The sequence below is a fragment of the Protobothrops mucrosquamatus genome, unplaced genomic scaffold, assembly GCF_001527695.2.
Source record: "Protobothrops mucrosquamatus isolate PMUCROS unplaced genomic scaffold, P.Mucros_1.0 scaffold_205, whole genome shotgun sequence".
In the NCBI taxonomy this organism is placed as follows: domain Eukaryota; kingdom Metazoa; phylum Chordata; class Lepidosauria; order Squamata; family Viperidae; genus Protobothrops; species Protobothrops mucrosquamatus.
In genome coordinates, this window is record NW_015386281.1 from 157,484 (window position 1) to 179,954 (window position 22,471).

Sequence of the window (22,471 nt, forward strand, 5' to 3'; positions counted from 1 at the left end):
CCCCCCGAGGGCAACCGCAATGCTGATGTGGCCCTCAATGAAATTGAGTTTGACACCCTTGGCCTAAATGCTATTGCTAGTGCTACATTTTTCAATTTTCCAGTCAAGCCTGCAGCCATAGCCAATCCTACTCCAACATTAGCTTGTGGCTTTCCGCATTCAAAGCAATGAGCGAACCACATATTACTTTCTCTAGATCTTAAAGTAACTGACACTGATGAATAACTAAGAAAAACAAAAGTCTCAATTTTTCATTTTCTGCATCATTTTGAACTTATCGCTTCAAACAAACATCCTCTACCAAATATTATTTATATCTTCAAAGGTTTATCTGTAACACAAAAGCAACAAGGCTTAAAAGCCATCAGTTCTCATGTCAAAAAAAAAGGCCTATAATTTCACAATTTTAAGAGTAATCTAAAATAGGACAAAACTATAAACCTTGACTGTGTTGATCCATTGGACTCTGAGGTGGTCCCATGCCAGGAAGAGGAGGTCGCATGTTTGCAGCCTTCATGGAACTGTTATGTAGATCTTCAACCATCCCTTTTTCGTGCAAACCATCAATAGGCTGTAAGAGGAAAACAATTTTTTTAAAATTCTTATTACGTTTCTTGGATTTACATCCTGCCTTCCTCCAGTCGCATTCCTGCCTCTAATAAATGCTTAAGCAATGTGCTGCTTTGGCTTGCTCCATCATGAAGATTTATAGTAAATTGCAATACTTAAAACACATTCATACAAATAAACAAGCACAAAATAGTATTAAAAATCAGACCAAAATGTGCATGAAAACATCAAGCAAAAAACCCAGTCAGCATTAATAGGAAATCAGAAAGCGAATGAAACTGACCTTAATATGCTATAGCAGCAGTATTTTCTGAAATTATATAATTTTATCTCTTTTTTTATGCTGGCTGGGATCTATGAGAGTTATAACCCCCACACTTCGGGAAGTGACAAGGGAAGGCTGAGTTACTGATATTTTAAATACATGCCTGAACATTCTTCTTTTTCTCTTCCCCCAAGCATTTATTATATGTGGACACTTGTAGTGAGCTACATTTTGGCAGCAATATCAACAATAATCTGCGTTTTGAACTACAGAGGCAAGTATCACTAACCAGAATTTTTTTTAAAAAAGGTTACCCAGCCTTCTCCAGCCTCACTATCCTCCATGTGAATAGTCCAGTTTCCAGAATTTACAGCAATGGCTGTGTTGTCTGGGAACAGAGGCCCTCACAGGAGCCTTGGGCTTAATTTTCATCTCTAATAAATACTGCCATGCTGGAAAAATTATGTTTTGTTACCACAGTCAATCTTTTTTCAACTACCCAGGGGACCAAATGAAGCTACAGGTAGTGTTCAAAGTAACAACAGCTCTGAAAAAGTGACTTATGACCATTCTGCACACTTACAACTACTGCAGCATCCCTGTGGTCACGTGATCAAAATTTAGATGCTTGGCAACTGGCATGTATTTACGCCAGTTGTATTGTCCCAGGGTCATGGGATTGCCTTTCACGACCTTCTGACAAGCAAAGTCAATGGGGAAGCTGGATTAACTTAACAACGTGTGACTAACCCAGGAGTAAGCAACCTTGGCTCTTTTAAGACTCGTGGACTTCAACTCCCAGAATTCCTGAGCCAGCCATGCTGCCATATGAGGACAAGGTGAAACCCACCCTGCATTCAAAGAGAAAAAGGCAGGAAGGAAACCTGAAGGCTTCTGAATTGAATCATCACCAGAGGGTAAAATAAAAAGATTTTCCTCACTTCTGAGGGGAGAGCCCAGGGGAAATGCTATTTCAGAGGGAAGAAACATTTAATAGTTGCTCCGAGAGTGTCTAAACAAACATATGTGCAGTGCTCTCTAAAGACTGTCTCCTCTCCACACATGCAAAACTGAAGGACTCAGGTTTCTCACAACAACAACTCTCAGCCAACCCCACACCATTAGCAGGTTTTAGATCCCAAAATGTCTGTGTGTGTGTGTGTGTGTACGCGCGCACAGGTACACACATACAGACTGACTGCTAGGAAAGGAATTGGGGAGTGGAAAAGGGAAAGGTGGGAAAAGATAAGAGATTAAAAAGAGAATAAAAACTGAGGAAAATTAAAAGCTTACTAAGGAGAAAAAACACAACAATTTCAGATTTCTGATGCGTAACTCAGGATTTGCTCATTTTTGCTCTGCCACAAATACCCATCATGCAAAACTGCTGTTTTAAAATTTATCTATTCCTCTTAACAGTGGGTTATTCAAAACCCCTTTTTCCATTTAGAATGACAGTATTCTTTTTAAAACAAAAAAAAAAACATGTAGTTAAAGCTACAGAGCTAGCAATGTACAAAGACTGGATAAGCTTTGATCCTTAAAACAGACTGAGGAAACTACTCATAATTATCAAGAAAATAACAGAGGGACTCTTTCAGGAAGTCCATTGAGCTAGTTTCAATGGAGACCTATCAAAGGTGAATCTGGGATAAGATATTCTAAAGTTACAAGCACCAAATGTCTACTTCCTGTTTCAAAGTTGAGCTGAGATACAAAGAAAATTGAATGGCTGTATCTGTAGGGCATAAAACACTCAACTATATATTATTCTCTGATGCAAGGAGTTTTATCCCCTTGTTTAATATGGGCTCTTAAAGATTCAGAAAGTTCCGTGACAGTTAAGTAGATCAGTTAAGAACTGAAAAGAAGCCAGAAGGTGGGATGAGGAAGCCCTGAGAGATTAATTACAGGAGAGAAACTGATGCATATTAATCATCTCTTAATAGTCTTCAGAAGTTACAAAAACAGGATTAATATATCAAAAAAATCAAGAGACAAGCAGGCTGTTACTTAATTCAATACCCTAGTGCTAAATTAATGAATTAAAACTGCAGTATATTTGAGCATGTGGCACTACACAGCACAGAAATACAAAACATTAATTCCTACTTTTTTAAGATTTCAGGTTTAATCAACTTCAACAACTGGGAAGAAAGGCTGGCACCAATAATTGGTGTTGCCCTCTATCAATATTTTCGATTGTTTTGTAAATCATAACGGATGCCTGTTGTGTATGAGACATCTCAAAATAATTTAATTCAAAAGCCATACCAGAAAATAGTTAATGTAATGGAAAAAAATAAAAAGAAATAGTACTTCAGAAAGTTTACAAAATCATGAACATTGTATTAGGGATAATCCATCTAAAATTAAGCAAATTAAAGTTCCATTGATTTCAACAAGAGGTGTTTTTTTAATTAAAATATCATTGATTTTTTTAAGTACTTCATTCTGATTGGATAGTGTCTACAAAACACATATTAATTGTCTGCACAGTTGATACAAGTATTAAGGAAGAAAAATTCTATCCCCAATCAAAGTCATATTTTATCCACCCCATTCTAATGGAGGAAAAAATACCAAATCACAGCTTATGAAAGCAGTTTGAGACACAGCAAATACATCTTCAGAAATGATAAATGAACTGTCTGCTAAATGCAAATGATAAAGTTAACAGACAGTTTCCAAGAGATAGTTAAATCCTAAAACGATTGCAGTGATTATAAGAATTTTGAAAGATTATTTTTGTCCTTACTCTCTCCCAGAGACATATTTCTGGGAGAAGTAAGAAAGAGTTGCAACCAAAATAAAGCCATTTAAAAAAATACTGTTTTTATAATGCTGGTTTCAGCTTTTTCCCATTCAAATCAGCAAGAAATTGTGCTGTCAAGGGTTCAGCAATCATGGTCAGAAGAGGCTCCAGAGAGCCATTAAAAAAGGTTTAAGTCCCTCAAACCAGAGAGGGATGGATTGGCAAAAACTGAATAGGCAGAAAAGATTTCAATGCCACAATGCTGGCATTCATTTGGGACAATGAATCTACAAAGTAGGGCATCTACAAGGCACCTACACTTTTAAATCTTCCATATCCGGCTGTGTTGAAAAACAAAGCTTCTGAGCAACACTTATGCTTTATTGGTCTTTCAGGAGAGCTGCCTGTTTATCTTTATAAACTTATCAAGCGAAAAAAGGAAAGGGTTCCACATTGATCAATGTGTTCAGTTCTTGAATGCAGAGACTTCCCTTCAGGCTGTTAAGTGTTGATGAAGTAGGCACCCGCCTGTTGAATTGCAGAGTTTAAAGAATGCCAAAGCCTTCATGAGGAGGAAAGTGAGAAAATTGAAGAGAATCAATTCTTATTGTCTCAGCAAAAGAAATGATGCACAAGGAGTATCCTGACCAGAACCAAATTAATAGGACATCCGGTGACCAGAACGCTGCTTATGCCCTGTATTTCTGTTGCTGAGGCAGTAATAATTGATTCAGTGCCCCGTCATCTTATAGTACCTTATAGTTAAGTGCCTCGATAACAAGAAAAGTATAGGCATGTAGATGTCCAGTCATCAAAGATTCTACAAATTTGGAGGTAGGAAGGGGAAGAGACTAAACTGAAAGTGACTGGTAAGGCCTTGTGTTTAAACTGTTTTAATTGCTACTGTCTTTTTTCTTAGAAGAGGACTCTAAGGATGACTTCTATATAGCATTTTCTGTTGCTTTTCTTGTCACCTTAATGGGCCGCTGAGTTTGCTAATTAATGTCTTGTTGATTTTTAACAAAAAATAGTTCTCCAGGCAAGAAGGATGAACGGGTAGCCATAGTGAAAGATGCCTGCTAACTGTAGTTTGTAAGCATACTCCCTTGGTTATTGAGGAAGAAAATGCACTTGAGCAGAGATGTGTGGTCCATACAGAGCAGATACACTCTCCACATATACTCTATGTGTACTCCAAGTTGGCAAGCCAAACTTGCACACTTTATTTTAAATTTGGAGATGAGGATTTTGAGAAGCAAATGAGTGCCATTTAAAACTCCAACTGTACTCCATATCTTCTGTTTTGGAAGGGCAACTTTTTATTCTTTAACCGTCAAGCTTCTCTATGGAAAAAAGTGGATTTGAACATTTCAGATAGCCCACTAATTGATATCACATCAATAGCTATGACACTTGTGTACCACCTCGGCAAGTAAGAAGAAAAAATATAGTCCCTAAAATAAAAAAATTGTCCACTACTATGCTAGAATTCTAAGTTATTCTTTACACTAGAACAATTGTTCCATTACATTATATCTCAAAAAGGATGAACTTTGCTTCTCACAAATGGATATTTATGAAAGGATTCCTATCTGTAGTATAGAACAAAAATCAGACTAAAGACTGTTTTCTTCCAAGGCCATTGTAGTCTTCCCCAATGGCCCAGACTTTGCCCCAGACTTTGCCCCAGACTTTGCTCCAGATACAGCTTCCCTGACAGTTCAATTCCAAGTCAAACTTTACAGCCTCATTAAGATCCATGGTATCTATCATGGCCTCACTGTCCTTGAAGGTAGCTGAATGTACCATATAGAGATTTCAAGGCTGTGTACATATAATAATTATAGTCTCTGTTCCATTGATTCTGATGCTGTCTATAGGACTCTCCAAATTCTAGCTTTCAAATGATATATACCAGGGGTGGTGAACCTATGGCACAGGTGCCAGAGGCGGCACTCAGAGCCCTCTCTGTGGGCATGTGCGCCGCAGCCCCAGTCCTAGGCCTTCAGCTAGGTTTTATAAAACCTTTTCGCTTTAGGCCTCCGCTGCCATATGCAAAAAAAAGAGGTTCAATGCATAAGTGGGTTTTGGGTTGCAGTTTGGGCACTCGGTCTCTAAAAGGTTCGCCACCACTGATATATACTATCCTATGTATACTCTTAGTTGACCCTATTGGCAGTTAAGCCTGGTATATGAAGGATTCTGAACACCTCAGAAAAACGTACTGTGACAATTTAATATCACAGAAAACTAATTTTTGTTTGATCTTAACCACCTGAACATTAGTTACGGTTAAATCTAACTGGCCCAATATCACAAGCAGGTGAAGAAAACAAGTATGGAAAAACTCCAGAAAAACAGCTAAATACGATTAAGAAAAATCTGCTTTGATGTACAAGAGATAAAAGTCTCTTTTGTCCAGTCTCCAATCTTGCCTTTTAAGGGAAGATTATTGAGAGGGTCGGGGTGCGATGTCTCAGTGGTTAAAGATGCTGAGCTTGTCAGCTGGAGAGCTGACAGTCCGGGGTTCAAGACCCGAGCTCTGCGTAATGGGTGAGCTCCTATTCCTTGCCCCAGCTCCTGCCCGCCTAGCAGTTCGAAAGCATGCAAATACAAGTACATTAATAGGTCCCACTTTGGTGGGAAGGTAACATCATTCTGTGTACTTCTGGCGTATAGTCATGATGGCCACATGACCACAGAAATTTTCTGTGGACAATGCTGACTCCCTTGGCCAAGAAACGGAGATGAGCACCATATCCTAAAATCTTTACCTTTATTGAGAGGGTGGTTGGTGCAAAGCTATAGAAGGGCTCCGGATGAAGTGGATTACCTGGANGTGGGAAGGTAACATCATTCTGTGTACTTCTGGCGTATAGTCATGATGGCCACATGACCACAGAAATTTTCTGTGGACAATGCTGACTCCCTTGGCCAAGAAACGGAGATGAGCACCATATCCTAAAATCTTTACCTTTATTGAGAGGGTGGTTGGTGCAAAGCTATAGAAGGGCTCCGGATGAAGTGGATTACCTGGACCCTTTTCAGTCTGGATTCAGGCCAAGGGGATGATCACAGCACTGAAAGGCCTTAGTCGCACTTGTTGATGACCTTTGGAGGGCTTGGGATAGAAGCAGTGCAACATTCTGGCCCTCCTAGATCTTTCAACGGCTTTCAATAGCATTGACTATGGTATTCTTCTGGACCAACTTTGGGGATTAGGAGTGGAAGGAACTGTGTTATGATGATTCTCCTCTTTCCTCCATGGCTAGTTACAATTGGTGTTAGTAGGAGAGAAGTTCAGCCTTAGACCTCTGCAATGTGGGGTGTCTCAGGGCTTGAGCTGAGCCTCTAGTCGCTCCTTTTTGACATTTACATGAAACCATTAGGGGAAGTTGTCCATCTATATAGGGTCCAGGATCATTAGTATGCTGAAGATACTCAATTATATATCTCTACCCCTAGCCAGACAAATGATGTAGTGGCAGTGCTGGCCAAGTGCTTGGAGACTATAAGAGTCTGGATGGGAAGAAACCGGCTTTCAGGTAACCCTGGCAACACAGAGTGGATATGGCTTTTTTTTGCTCTCCAGGACCAGATGATTCTTTATCTTTGATTTTGGACAGGTGGTATTTACCCTGACTGAGTTGGTGCACTGGGGGATCCTGGACTCATAGCTCCTAAGGAACAGATGGCAGTCATGGCTAGGGAGGAGGGCCTTTGCACAGATTTGTGTGGTTTGCCAACTGCACACTTTCCTGGAATAGGAGACTTTGCTTAACGGTCACTCATGCCTTGATCACCTCCCATGTAGAGCATTGTGCTCCACATGGGATGCTCTTGAAGACCACCCAGAAACTTCAACTGGTCCACAATACAGCAGCAGCAGCAGCATACACAGTAATGGGGACCTCTAGGTTTACCCATGTAACACCACTGTTGCATGAGCTGCACTGGCCTTCAGTTTCTTTCCAGATGCAGTTGAAGGTGCTGATAATTATCTTTAAAGACCTATATGGCGCAGGGCAAGGTTTTATCTGTCGGACTGTCTTTCCCTAAGGATATTACCCATCCTATCAGGCCAGATAGGGTGGGCACGCTCATAATCCCTTCCCCCAAACATTGTCATCTGATGGGAGCTAGGAAGCTCCCATGGCAGCCCCTTCCCTATGAAACACTCTTCCTCCTGAGGTTTGGCTTTTAGCCTTCTGTAAGACATTGAAGACCTCCCCACATATTGGTAGAAGACTAGATAATCACACATTAGAACTGATTTGGCCCCACATTTTTGTTGTTTTCACGTTTTAATCAGTTGAGCTTTATAAGCTTTAATATAATTTTATATGTCTTTTAATTTTTTATTGGGAACCACCCAGAGTTGGTTGAAAGATGGGTGGCTATATAAATGTTTTAAATAAATAAAATAAATCTTATATAACCATAATAGAAAGAGAGAGAACACCAAATAAAGAAGGAAAAGAAAGAAAATCTCCAATTTAATTATGATACCATTCTACAATATTGGATGTGGTCTTATTTTCCTAAGGCACTCCGGCATTTATAAACCTATATTATGAGCAGAATACTGCACTGTCATAATTCCTGGATCTTAAATGTTGTTACTATAAAATTCCATAGGATAATAAGAAGCCGGTGCCTATTTGTATGAGGTGAGTCTTAAAAATGAAATATTCTGTTTTTATCTTCTAAAATAGTATCCTTTTTCCAAAAAAAAAAAAAAAGGTGAATCATACACATGTTCACTTCAGAGAATGCTGTACTGAATTTAAACATATGTACTCCAAAGTATGCTAAATTAAATTATCTCACTGAGGAACATTAACCACAACTGCCACAAGCAAGTCTTAATTTATGCTCTGGAATTCACACCTCAAAATCACAGTACTTAATGAACGATTTGGATATGTAAAACTGATAGCAATATTTACGATGACAAGTGATAGTTTTAGTTTTCCATCACAATTGTGATGCAGAATGTGAAACATTTGGTAGTAATACTTACTTTGTGCATTTGGTGCATGCCTTCCTGTGAATAATCACCCGGTCCCATAGATGGCATTGGATGTGGAACACTTGGAGGTCCAGGACTTGGTCCCATCATGCTATGTACTGAGCTTGGTGATGGCCCAGGTCCTGGGCTGGGACCTAGGATCGGTCCCGGAGATGGTCCTGGCCCTGGTGAAGGGCCTGGATGAGGCATTGTAGTAGGATCAGTTGGTGTAGACATCTACTCTGTCTCTCTTGGAATCAGTGACCAAGCTGTAGTGAAGGGAAAAAAAGAACACATCTAAATTTAAGTTGTTCGCCACTAGGAAAGAAAGATATATGACATTTAAAGAAATAATTGCGCATGAACGTCAAGTGGTTCTATATCAAAATAAAATATATGTCAAAGTGAAATTACTCATTTATATCGGGAGTCCACTCTATGAAACAGGGCTAAAATAAATTGAGTCTTTTGGAAGAAAATTATAATACATGGTTTGCGTGTTTTTTAAATTGAGTATCACCTTGGGAGTCTTGCACTGAAAGGAAGATTATATAACATATATACCCAAATAAATAAGAATTATCAGCTTTTCAAAAAAAAAAGTCACTAAATTCCTTTTTATTTAAGGCAGCTCTTATAAATACCATGATTCTCAAATTCCCCATCTCCCTATTAACAATTAACTATACAGGATAATAAATACAAGGATAAACAAACAATAACAATGTCATTCCGAGTGTATGTTTGTATCTGTCAGAAAAAGTGATTGTCTAGACAAAAACAATTAATGCCAAAGCATGTGTTATTGCCTTTTTACGTCAAGCAATATAAAGACATGCTACAAACTTAATGAATATTTGATGCACCCTGAGTTATACATTCCCAAGGACTGCAATCGCATGCCATTTATTTATTTATTTATTTAATTTACAGTTTTATCCCACCTTTATTTTTTTTATAAATAATTCAAGGCGGTGAACATACCTAATACTCCTTCCTTCTCCTACCAAACTGAATTTCAGTTGAGAGCAAACTCTCAGAAAAGGAAAGCAGAGTTTTTCTTCTCTCAATGGGGCACATTTTTGCTCAGAATAACTCATCTTACAAATACTCTGCTTTTTGCAAGTATATCTGTAAAATTAGCATTCCCCACTTTGGAGCCCTCCAGATGTGTTGACTTTCAAAAGTCATGCAAGTTAATGACTGAATTAGCAGAGATGCTTTGATTAGAGACAATGGACTAGTTTTATAAGAGACTGGAAGCCGTTTATGGACTTTCTACATGTCAAATACAATAACAGATGGTTAACAGAGGGATCTGAAGATTAGTGTAATGCTTGGGTTAATCTATTGACTGTTTTTTTGCTTTTTTTAAAAAAATATTCTATGATCAGGTGTTGGGTTGGGTTGATTATCAGATCGTGATCCCCTCACTTGGAACATTTGTTTATTTAATATAGTATTTTTGTTAAATCAGGATGGGAAAGCTTATAATTATTTGTAGACCCATTATATAATGAGGAGAATTTATCAATTTTCTTGGGTTTTTTCCCCTTTCTCAGCATCCAGCTAAGGTGGATTCTATATATTTATTGTTAAATTTATTTGACATCTGGGTTATTTTTTTTCTTTTGTAGTAGTTAGTATTGGATGTATGTTTTTCATTTTTTTTCCTTGTTGATAAAACAAAATAAATATATAAAAAATCAAAAGTCATGCAAGTTGAGGGGTGATGGGACTTGAAATCCAACATATTTGTAAATTACCTCATCTTTGCTGCCACATATATTAAGCCAAGTAGACAATATTCGCAGCCTAAAAGCTGCAGGTGGCATCACTGAAAGGTGATGATATTTCAAGAGTTTTGTGAGAGGAAATGGAAAATGACATTTTCAGGGGCAGTCTAAAGATGCCCACTCTGTTCTAACCCTGAAGTGAGATTCAGGCAAATTTATAAGATGTCACACAAGTTATGGAAAGGGAAATAATTATTAGCTGGAAGTTCCTACAACTGCTAAGTACAAAGATTTGTTTTTGCCCCAAAGTTTCAGGCTGAAGGCTACTTAATAAAGTCCAATCTAGTAATAGCAGGGCTAGTTCTTAGCAGGCACCCTGTCAGACTAAGCAACTCAGTTGCTACTTTCAGAAGTGACCTCTGACCTAGTTTCAGCTCTGTTGTCTCAGCTGACATGGATATACCCACCAGGTTATGTGGGTCCTAACTATTTGGGAACTAATTCCCCCAAAGCTGACAAGACGTGAACCCACTATTTGATTTTTTTAATCAGGATTAGTGACTTAACAAGAGCGCCTGAATATGCAACAAAACTCAACAGTTTTACTACATTGTTTTAAAACTTCACATTCCTATGCCTTTATGCTTTTCTCTGATAAGACAGAAAAGAGCGATCATTCACTTCATATACAAGAGAAACTCGCTAGAAATAAACTGACTTGGGAGCTCATTCCTTGCAGGGCAAGATACGGAATTACCTCTGAAGCTTTAAACAAAGATACAGAATGCCCCAGGGCAGGGGTAGGCAACCTTGGCTCTTTTATGACTCGTGGACTTCAACTCCCAGAATTCCTGAGCCAGCCATGCTGGCTCAGGAATTCTGGGAGTTGAAGTCCACGAGTCATAAAAGAGCTAAGGTTGCCTACCCCTGCCCCAGAGACTAATCTGTGCCACACAGTACTAACTAACCATTGTCACAATGGTTATATGTACATAACCGTACCTACTAGGTCAATTACATGGTATCTGCAAGAAAACTTTGGAGGGGCAGGGGGCACTCTAAAACAACCATGTTCTGTGGCTCACAAAAGAACAACTCCTAGCAATCCCATCCAGCCTAGGCAGTGGTGAGGGTTGCTGGAAGTTACTGTACAGTAACCTATGGAAGGCCACTAGGTTTCCTTTTCTATGTGTCAAAATGCCCACATTCTGGGGGAAAATTAAGGTTAAAAAAAAATGGCACTGCTATCAGTTTAAACAATCCCTTCATATTACTATCCTACTGTGTTTTAACCAAAGCCTGCAATCAGCCTTGCATTGTCTGCAAACAGTATGCACTGCAAACTTACTCTAGTCTATTGTTTTGGTAAATGTTAACCATAGTACCACTAAGTTGAAAACTGGTTCAGCATAACATCTAAAATTACCACATTAGATGGCTAAAAAGTGTGAGCATCTTTCCAACTGTTAGAATTGTGCTATAATTGTATTCTGGGGGCAACTCTTCAGTCCCCCCCCCCTATCAAATAAGCCCCTTCAGTAGAATACCTTGTATAATTGTTTCAATATTTTTTTGTTCAACCTCATAGGATAACATTATTTCTGCGTTGTACACAACCTGCTCTTACTATATTTGAAGAACTACTCCATATTCCAGAGGCATCTACAAAAGGATCTCGGGGGGGGAGGGGAAGCCAAATAACTGAAACGAGGTCATATTATTATGGCACAAGTTCCTTCCCACTTGTATAGACACGATGCCATTGCACACCATATAGAGCAGGAAAGAAGTTTGTACAACGAAAGCACAACATTGCTTCTGTCATTCAGATGAAAGCACTGGATCTTGGAGATACCGCTAAGACTACAGCAATAGCAATCACAGGCTTATATATCACTCCATAGTGTTTTACCCCACTCTCTGAGCAGTTTACAAGGTCAGCATATTGCCCCCAACAATCTGGGTTCTAGGAAGGAAGGAAAGAAGGCTGAGTCAACCTTAAATCGGTCAGGATTGAATTCTTGGCTGTGGGCAGAGTTAGCCTGCAATACTGCATTCAACTACTACGCCGCCACATGCAAGATTATCTATTAAAAATATTGGTGGTCATTGACTGTAAGCTTGGAGACGTAATACTGCTTTGTGTTCTATGCACAGAGTTTTGTTCTTTTTCTTCCCAAATTGGATCAGTTTTATCCAGTGTCATGCTTGAGGACAGGTCTAAGTCGCATGTACATCTTAAACGAAAGGCATTTTCTTGTAAAAAGTGGCATTCGTTGCACGAATGGGCACTAACAACATACTAGTTCAGTTATCAGGAAGTGCAAAAACTGCCTGCATTTACATAAAATGGAAGCACTGCAGTCCAAACTGCTGTAATCCTTTTAATGGAGTGACTGAATTCTGAGCTTCAGTCTCTTCACACACACCAAGCCTACAATATAAGTTACATTACTTTCATGCAGTGCCAGCCGCCGTTGCTGCCAGCACTTGCATCTCACCATGTGCTCTTTCTAGTGTTCCCAGCATATGATATAACCACATCTGTTAGATTATTCTGGGGAAATTGGCCCATCTCTCAGGGACGGCGAGATTTGGATGGTTTTCATTATGTTCCAGAAACCCTCCTAATACAGATATAGAGTACTAGTAGAAAAAATACCTATACAAATATAGCAATTGCTCCCACTTGTGAAAATCTTCCAAGTTTCATCAGAGAAGTTATTATTGTAACTGCAGATGAGGAAAAAAAGAAAGAAAGAAAGAAGAAGCCAGATGAAAAGGGAGCCAGATGAAAATGAAGAGATAAACGTAATGGCCAGAATCACTTTGTGGCTTTTCCTTTAAACACATTTTAAATTAAGATTCTTTTTTTCTTGCACACATTTAGCCTACAGTGGCATGTCTCCCTTTGAAATAGAGACTGCAAAACAGAATGTCTCAAGCCATGAACAATTCATGACAAAGGTCTGTACACACAAGGAAGCCTATCGGCGCCAAAATGCCACCATAATTTATATTACTGATACGTTGCCAGAATTATAAAATAAAACCAAACCACTTAATAGCAAAAGACCAAAGGTCTACCTAAAACAAAGGTAGACATATACATATACAGGTACCCTTCAACGTACAACCACAATTCAGCCCCATATTTCTGTTGCTAACTGAAACGTGTGTTGATTTTTGCCCTATTTTACAACCTTTCTTGCCAGTGTTGTTAAGTGAATAACATGACTGTACGGTGAATCTGACTTCCCCGCTGACTTTGCTTGTCAGAAGGTCGCAAAAGGTGATCACATGACCCTGGGACACTGCAGCTGTCATAAATTCATGTGGTCCTTGTTTAATGACAAGTCATTCAGCACTGAACTTGCGCCAGCATTGAATGAGTGATACTTACCACCATTCCTCGAAGTTCCAGCCATCACAGCATCCCTGTGGTCACATGGCCAACATTTGTGACCTTCTTTGTTGGCTACTTACAAGCAAAGTCAATAAGGAAACCAGCACAAATGGGAATGATTGAAATCCTCGTTTAACAACATGCGATTTGCTTAACAATTACAACTGGGAAGTGCAGGAACTTCTATCACTAAGCAACAAGATCAATATCATTATACTCTACAACCCCATTGCTTAGCAATGGAAATTTGGATCCCAATTGCCATAGTTAGCCAAAGAGTACCTGTATTGTGTTACATATAATAACCTATGGAGTCCTGCATTCATAAATTGGCATTTAACAATGCCACATTAGGACAATTTTCAGACTAACTTTTTAAATTGCATGTCGAAAGTTGTATCACAAGAGATGACTGAAAAACATGTACAGTATTACATTTGGCCCTTTGGGAGAGCAAAATGCACTTTGTTTAAGGACTCTTCTCCGTTATTAACTATATTCTTTATATTTAAGCCTATTCCAAAAATCTCATCCAGCAGATTTTGAAAAACAGAGCAACTGTAGCAAGTAGTTGTAATGAGAATGAAAATAGCAATGTAATAAAAATGGTTGTTTTTAATCATTTTTCTGTTAAGGTTTCTCTCTCTCTCTCTCTCTCTCTCTCTCTCTCGCACGCACACACGAAATCCAGAAAGCCAGAGACACCATAACTTATTAATTTTACTGTACAATCAGTCCTTGACTTACAACCGTTTAGTGACCGAAATTACAACAGCACTGAAAAAAATGACTTTTTCACACTTACAATTGTTGCAGCACATGATCAAAATTCAAATGCTTGGCAACTGACATGCATTTATGACGGCTGCAGTGTCCCGGGGGTCATGTGATCAGCTTTTGCTACCTTCTGACAAGCAAAGTCAATGGGGAAGCCAGATTCACCGTATAGTTATGTTACTAACTTAACAACTGCAGACATTCACTAAACAACTATGGCAAGAAAGGTCATAAAATGGGGCAAAACTCACTTAACTTGTCTTGCTTAGCAACAGAAATTTTGGGCCCAGTTATGGTAGTAAGTCAAGGACTACTTGTATTTGACTTTCTTTTTGGTAGCCCGATCCCGTTCTCTCCCTTTCCCCTATGTCCAATCCTACTCAAGTACTTTTGTAGCAATTGCAATTAAAATAGCCCCCAATGCAGGAAAAGTAGGCAATAAGCTACAAAGATTTTCCTCACTTCCTTTAAATAACCCTTTGTTCATGATGTGGACAAGAGAAGCTGTTTCCATGCTAGGACCTAACAACAGAGTCCAGATGCAATTTCACTTTTCCTTCTTGTCCTACAAAATAGCTTTGCCATTTCCCAAAATAACGCCCTCATGACAGCCTCTATCGAGGAAAAATAAGAGTAACTGTAAAGGATTCAACATAAATGAGCTCTAAGGCAGGAGACAGGATGCTGTGACTCCTACTGAATTACAGTTTAGCAATACAGGGGGGAGAAGCAGGCTCTCGGCCTAGGTGATTATAGGCTAGGAGAACATTTCCCAGTTTTGGGAAATCTACAACATTCAGATATGTAAACTGTACCGCCTGAGAATTAAAACCCAACATAATATGGAAAGTGACACAATTGGGAACACTGGTTTATAAGTTTAAAATGTAATTAAGGACTGGGCTGTAATTAAAAAATGGAGTATGGAAGAAGGGGTGGGGGATTAACGTTGTAATTACTGCTGGCTTGAAAGAATGGAAGAGGAGACAACACACAAATCTAAGGCATGCTACTGCAGCAGATGCATAACAAGGTAGGTCATTTATAATACAGATTCCATTCCATGTAGAACGCCACTGCAATTATATTATGTCACTAGAACTGCAATTATTGTACATTTCTCTACCTTACCTGGAAAGTTGGTGTTTTACAATAAATCTGCACTAGTCAAGAATCAGCCATAAATCTGAGACCTGTAATCTTTAGATAATAAAGAGTACTTCCAGCCAATCAGGGTGTGATAGACAGATATCACTGATTTCTGTCATTAATGTTTCAGCTTTTAATTCATTTTTGAAATCTGCGCTCTAAAGAGAATCACTTGAAGCTGTAATTCAAAGTTTCTCCAAGTATTTCTCTTTCAGCTGTCCCTTCATCTACTTCCCGATATCAATACATATTGAAATACAAGGGTTTGAGATCAGAATTTTCCATTGCCTTACTTGAAATGTTCTTTTTCAAAAGAACAGGTTTGCAGTTAAACTGAATAGCAGGCTTCTAACGGTCCTTGTCTTCTTATTCTTCAATGAACCAACATCAAACAGTCTAATCAATATGTATACTTTTGTGTAGTCTGACTCAGGACTTTGAAGACCTACGTCAACATTGAATTTGTGGGTTGTTACAGTATATCGCTGAAGAGCATGGGTGAAGGTGCTCTCAAAGTAATCCAGAGAAATACAGTTAATTGTATGCAAAGGTTTGTTCCTTTCCTTTGCTGCATAAAGACCAGCCACTAGGAGCAAACTTATGCTACAAGAACATTAGGGCAGCTTTGAAATTAACCACTCATTGGAGGCCAAGAATAAATCTTTCCATGTGATTAGCTGGCAAGATCCACTGTACAAGCAATCCCAGGAAACAAAGCAGTATCTAGAGCAAGGGAGAACATCTTGCTACAAAACTATGCATGCAGTCCCAAAGCTTTCTAGTAATGTTATGTGAAAAATATTAAACACATGGGAAGCTATCATCTTAACTGTTCCTACACATCTTTAATTCTAATTTTAAAGGCATGCCTAGTGTGTCTGTCTTCATTTTAGTAGCAAACTGGCTATCCAGTAAGAGAACACTAATTACTTCCAAGCTTAAGTCACAAAAGGAATAAAATAATCATTGTTTTTAAAAGCAATCCATGTATTTTCTTCAAATTGCAGACAAGGCCCCTAGGGGGAGCATGAAACACCACCAACCAAGGTACAAAATTTTGCACGTGTTATTGGCAGTAGACAAGATTCTACTGTGGGCTATAATCTACTTTGGGAATTGCCAAAAGGAATGAATTATACTTCTCTGCTCAACTATAAGGCCAATTACTTAAGCACTATATTCTGGCTCATGTATATCTGTAAGAGCAGGAAGGAAAACAACCAGAGGTGCAAAACAGAGTGTGGACAGGTGCAGAAAAAATAGCACAAAACTGCATCAGTATCTGGTAAATATGGTTAATAAAGGTTTTTGGTTGTTAAGATGGCCAGAGAAGGGCAAAATAAGTTTAAAAGATGAGTGCATCTTAATAATGCTCAATATCCCATTAAGGAATTTAAAATTTGCTCTCTTCTGCTTTTATTCAGAAAGGCTATATTTACAATCTACAGTTTGTAGAACATAGGTAATATTTACACTCTATAGTTTCTAGTGTCCTGGAAACAGCAAAACAACAAAGAATATTTTGGCACTTTAAAGACTTAACCAGTTATTATCGCATAAGCTCGTCTGCTGCCTATATCCCCAAGCCCATCAAATCCCTTAGGAGTCACCTGGGAGGCATAAGGGAGAGGTACAGGGGGATTTGGGGAGACAAACAGCCTGCTCACATTACATTAGATGTGGCCCATAATATTAGAAGGATTTACAGTATTTACAGTCTATTAATTTTTGTTTCTAATATACATCTGAAGTTTGCCTAACACAAGATAAAAAATTCTCACAAGAATATAATGAGACTACAGTGTGGTCTTCTCCTGTCTGGATTCCTTCCTCTAATTCTTGTTTGTGAAAGCTATATAGGCTGGGAATGTGAGGAATTGCAACCCAATTGGGAGTCATCATCAAGCTGGGAAAAGCTGCTTTACTGAATGTCAATGTACACAAAAAAATTCCAGTCTGCAAAGTGTCCTTGGATCACTGAGATTACAGCAGCAATGTTCAGAAACTTCCTTCAAGAGAAAAATTAAAAGTGCTGACAAAACATCCACTCACATCTATTTGTTGTGTTATCTGAAGTTCAACATCAACCAAAGGAGTCTGTTTTGTGTCAAGAGAGTATTAATTTAATTCCATTTTCGAAAAGAAACTATTACATATATTTCCAGCCCTAATCATGTAAAAATGTTAGCTACAACACTTCTTTTCTTCCCATTTGCCAGCATCAAGTCAAAGCACTGACTAACAAGGAATGCTCAGCAACCACTTCAGAAGTTAACAGAAGAAAAGATTTCAGGTCATTTTGAAAATGCTGTTGTGGTGCAAGCTTTCTATAAAGCCTATAAAATAACCAATAACCTGAAGCTCAGTCAAAACTCAGAAAAAATACTTATTTAATCATTATCTTCAACTCTGTTAAGTTTACCTTTCTTTGCTAACTGATTACACTTAACTACAAATTTGCTTTAAAATGCCCATAACATATAGAATTGGATCATTGCTATTATTATTAGGTTTCAGAGTTTGATGAATTGCAGATGGACATAAAAATCTGTATCCAATTCAGTCCTTCTGTTACATTATTTTTCTCTCTCTGCAGTAACAAAGGGATTCTAGAGGAAGGGGAAAAGGGGGGTTAAGCAAATGGGAATAATAGGACAATCAGATTCACAAAAGAAAGTGTGCCTGAATTAGCATGACAATAGGTGAACTCTAAAGCAAAGGCTGCCCCACCTCCAAATATGTAGCTGTTATAGTACTAAAAGAATGGAAGGCTGGGTCTCCATTCATTTGCAGACCTCAGGAGTTAGTGGCTGGAACTAAAGGAGACTGAAGGGAAGGAACTAAAGCACACAGTACACAAAAGAAAGAAGGCCAGAGAACAAGACTGCAAATGTCAAATGCCATGTTAAACCCCCCCCCCCCGTGCCGTCTCTACCTTCACACACACACACACACACACAGAGTAGCCTCAGAAAATAATGGCTCACAAACTTCGGCGGCTGCAGTTACTGATGCAAATGGCCCACATTTCAAATCTGCAACATTTCCCAACTTTCAAATAGTTGTAAGGGTGGTTTTTTTTTTAAAAAAAGAAAACACAATCGTCCCAATCACATTAAAATGCAAGTACGGAAATCAATTTGGTATTTTTTTAAAAAAACAAACTACCCAGCGGAGTTAATCAGTTCCTCTTGTCTGTTGCAAATTGCCGATAATCTCACGGAGCTGAAACAGTTTGCAACCGACGCTCCGAATCGCGCCTGGAACAAACGCAGGATTCGGGCCTTCTGGCCGGCCCGCTCCGTACTCGGAGTTAGAGAGCAGGCAAAACGCGCCATGTGTTTTGTAACTTCGGATTTACAACATCTGAACGCCTGTCGCCCCCGATCCCCCACGTTGACGTACAAAACCCGATCGCAGCTAGCAAACGTGGCTTGTGTGAGGCAACAGAGACTCTTGCTGGAGTTTGATAGACTCGATAGGCCTCAAGTTTCCGTTTGCCAACACGCCCGGCCGCCTCCACCCGCACCCCCCCCCGAGAGCAGAGTCACGAGTGGCGGGGCGCCCATCTAGCCAAGCCGATTTGAAAGTTTCCGACCCTCCCCGGTGGGCGATCCCGAGTCCATGTTGAAAAGAGCCTCCCCCCACGCCGTCTCTCTCCCTTCCTCCCACACCCGGTTCCCACAGCAACGGCTGCAGAGACCTTTACCTTTCTGGAGTGACACCCGAAGAAGATCTAGGCACGCCCGCCGTGGGTGAGATGCCAGATGCGCCGATCGCGAGCTTTCATGGCAGACCGGGGCCTATCTCTCCCCCGTCATCGTGTCACCACGATCAAACATGTCTGTATGAGAGCGAGAGTCCTATTTGGCTGCGGTGACTTCCTGATTCTCTGCATTGCTGAGCACAGACAGGAAAAAAAAAAAATCCACCCCAACCAGCGCGAAACCTCGCCTCTTCCTCTCTCCCAGCAGCGAGAGAGGCTGGCTCCAGCTACCCTCCTACTTCTCCAGCCTGGCTGGCTCGCCATGCTCAGCCACCAGGAGCGAGCGGCACCATTCGGGTGGAATCCTCCTCCTCCTCCTCCTCCTCTTCTTCCAGGCACTTAGTCATCAACCCCCCCTCCCTCCCCCAGACCCCCACAACTTTTTCCTTCTTTCCCGGCCGAATCGGAACCAAATTCATGCCTGGCGGTTAGAGTTTCCGCGCCGATCACGGGGTGCGGGACGACGCCTCCCCCACCCACCCACCCCCAGCCCCCCAAGGTTGAGATTGGCACTCCGCAACTTTCGAAATAAATACAATGCTCGGCGGTTTCTCCCTCCCCTGGGAAGAAAATAAGGGATGTAAAAGGAAAAAGCCCGCGTCGGGCATCCGCACGACAGAGGCGAGAGGTCGCTTTCGGCGAGAGCGAAAGGAGGACGCGAACACGGGCAATGCCAGACACCTTCGGGGGACCCGCGCCGCGACAGCAGAAGAAAGCAAAGGGGGCCGTGGACTTTGAAGACACTAATAAACCCCGGATATTTTGAAGAAGCGAAAAGCGCACCGATTTCTGGTTTCACCGCTCCCGGCTTCCCAACACCCCCCCCCCCCTTTGCCGAAGCTCTCCGGTCTCGCGTGGGCGCTCTCGGCGGCAGTCAGGCAGCGAGACGGTCCGGAGCTGGGCCTTCCTGGCTTCGACGCTTCTACCTCTCCTCCTTTCGCGAGCCAATCGCACTCCCACCCTTTTCCTGCTCTCGACCGCAGTGGAAAACTCTGCGGCGGAGCTGGGCTTATGAAGGTGGCCTGGATCTTCTGCGGCGAGGCAAGCCGCCTGTCTCCGGGCAAAGCGGCGCCTCCGCCGGGGCAGGACGCCGCGCGAACTTCCAGCACTCGCAGCCGGCCACATGCCTCGATTTCCCCCCAGCAGAGCCTTAATGCAGTTTCTGGAGGGGGAGAAGAAGAAGACGGGGGGGGGGGAGTAAAAACCGACTTTCCCCCGCCAGCCTTGCTTCTACTCCCCAAAGACAGCTCGGCGCATCCAAGAGACGGGTTCAAGAGGAGGCAAAGCTAACCTACCGGCTCCATCGCGCCAGACCTGCCTGTACCTGGTCGCAATCCGTTTCTGGCTCTCTCTCGGGCTTTCTCTCCTCGCCTCTTCCGTCTCTCTCTCTTCCTCCCCTCCCAGTTTAGGAGCCAAACCCTGCGTGCAACTGATTCCTCGCCGGAGTCTGGGCTTGCAACCGGCAGCCAGTCGTCCTCCCTCGCCCGACTTTCTCCCCGGGTTCAGCTGACTCACAAAGTCAGCGCCTGCATCCTCCCCCCTCCCCCTCCCCCCGTCAGGAAATGTTCTTTACCCAGCCGCTTTTCAAATGAGGATTAGGATTATTAAGCAGGATCGCGAAAACTTTCTTCTGACGCTTTTTCGATCTCTGCAAAGGAGGCGCAAAGGAGATGGAGGCGAGACTTGTTTGCGGCCAGAGGAAATGAAGGGACAGGGATGTCTATTTGGGTATTGTATTTCGGGGGGGGGGGGAGACGGAGGATGCACAGGCTAAATTCTTCTCTTCCCTCTCCCTTCCCCAACAGCTCCCCCCCCCTCCCCAACAAGTACATGGCAGGCAACGGCGGATGGTTAGGAAAGGGAGGGAGGAGTTGCAAGCAGTCTTTACCTTGCTGAGGGAGAGTGGCGGGCTAGATCTCTCCCTCTCTATGAGTCACTCAGAGTACAGATCCTGCCAGGGGGAACTAGATTATGAATATGACTTCATTGATGACAGCCATTCCCTCCTCTTCCTAAACTCCCGCCCCGCCTCTCGGCTCGGCCGCTTTCTCCCATTCCGACGCTCCGTACTGGAAGGGGAAGCGCCTGACTGGCTGAGCCGAGGCTCGGCTCCCGTCCGGAAGAGGAAACAGAAAGGCGGATTCGCTGCTGCGCTCTGTCACTCAAGCTGCAGCTTGGAGGAGGCGGAGCCTACTGCTCCTCCAAAAATGTGGAGAGCCTGGTCAGAGTGCGCGAGCGCGGTTGGCTTTCCCTAACCCCCCCCCCGCCCGCCCGCCCGGGCAGAGGCGGTTGTGGTGGACGCGTGCATGTGTGTGAACGCTGCTAGTATGTTCCCCCCCCCTTCCCCCTCGGTTCAGCTGCTTGGATCAGAGGGGAATCTTTGGAACGTGTCAGCCCCCGAGGGAGAGGAGAGAGAATCCCAGGAGTTGAGGGAGGAGGGGTCAGGTGAAGAAGGTGCTGGAATTTAACCCTGCCTGCCGCTGCTGCAGGCTTGTCGGGGAAGGGAGGGGGGGGGGAGGCCAAAGCAAATGGGAGAAACAAGCTGACTTCAGCCCAGTGCTGGTTTTGTAGCAATTGTTTACACGTGGCTTGGGCAGGGGCAGATTAATAGGGAAGTTCATCGTGAATTCCTTGATGCTCTCCGAGCATGGTTTTTTGCTTGCGGACTTTTCATTACCCGGTAAAAGGTAACGTGCTAGTGAGTGTGGAATTCGATCCCTGAATGTTCTCTTACTTATTCACTCTTGGCATTAAGAAAAACTACCAGTTTTGGAAATAAAATATAAAGGGGCAGGAAGTTTTCGTATTCATTACAATGAACTTCCAGAAGGAGATAATATAGGCAGCTGAGGGTTGAACTGTGGAATCCTTGGTATTGAGCTTGCTTTTCATTATCATGGTAGGTAACATCTTCATTGCTAGTGAGTGTGGATTTTGCTCCTTGTTTATATGTACAAGTAGTCCTCGACTTACAACCACAACTGAGTGTGGAAAAATGGTCGGGTCACATTTTTCAGCGCCACTAAACAAACTGTT

At 41.6% G+C, this 22,471-nt stretch overlaps 1 protein-coding gene across 1 annotated transcript in view; it reads right to left on the reverse strand.

Annotated features, from left to right (window-relative positions):
- Window positions 1-19,576, reverse strand: part of SMARCA2 (SWI/SNF related, matrix associated, actin dependent regulator of chromatin, subfamily a, member 2) — a 109,941-nt gene extending 90,365 nt beyond the window's left edge. Inside the window, exons 1-3 of the mRNA XM_015826093.2 lie at window positions 19,379-19,576; window positions 8,614-8,870; window positions 442-571 (exon numbers count right to left, since the gene is read on the reverse strand). Of these exons, the coding sequence (XP_015681579.1) occupies window positions 442-571; window positions 8,614-8,838 (355 nt within the window). The 5' untranslated portion in view covers window positions 8,839-8,870; window positions 19,379-19,576. The remainder of the gene's footprint in view (window positions 1-441; window positions 572-8,613; window positions 8,871-19,378) is intronic.
- Window positions 19,577-22,471: the final 2,895 nt, after the last annotated feature.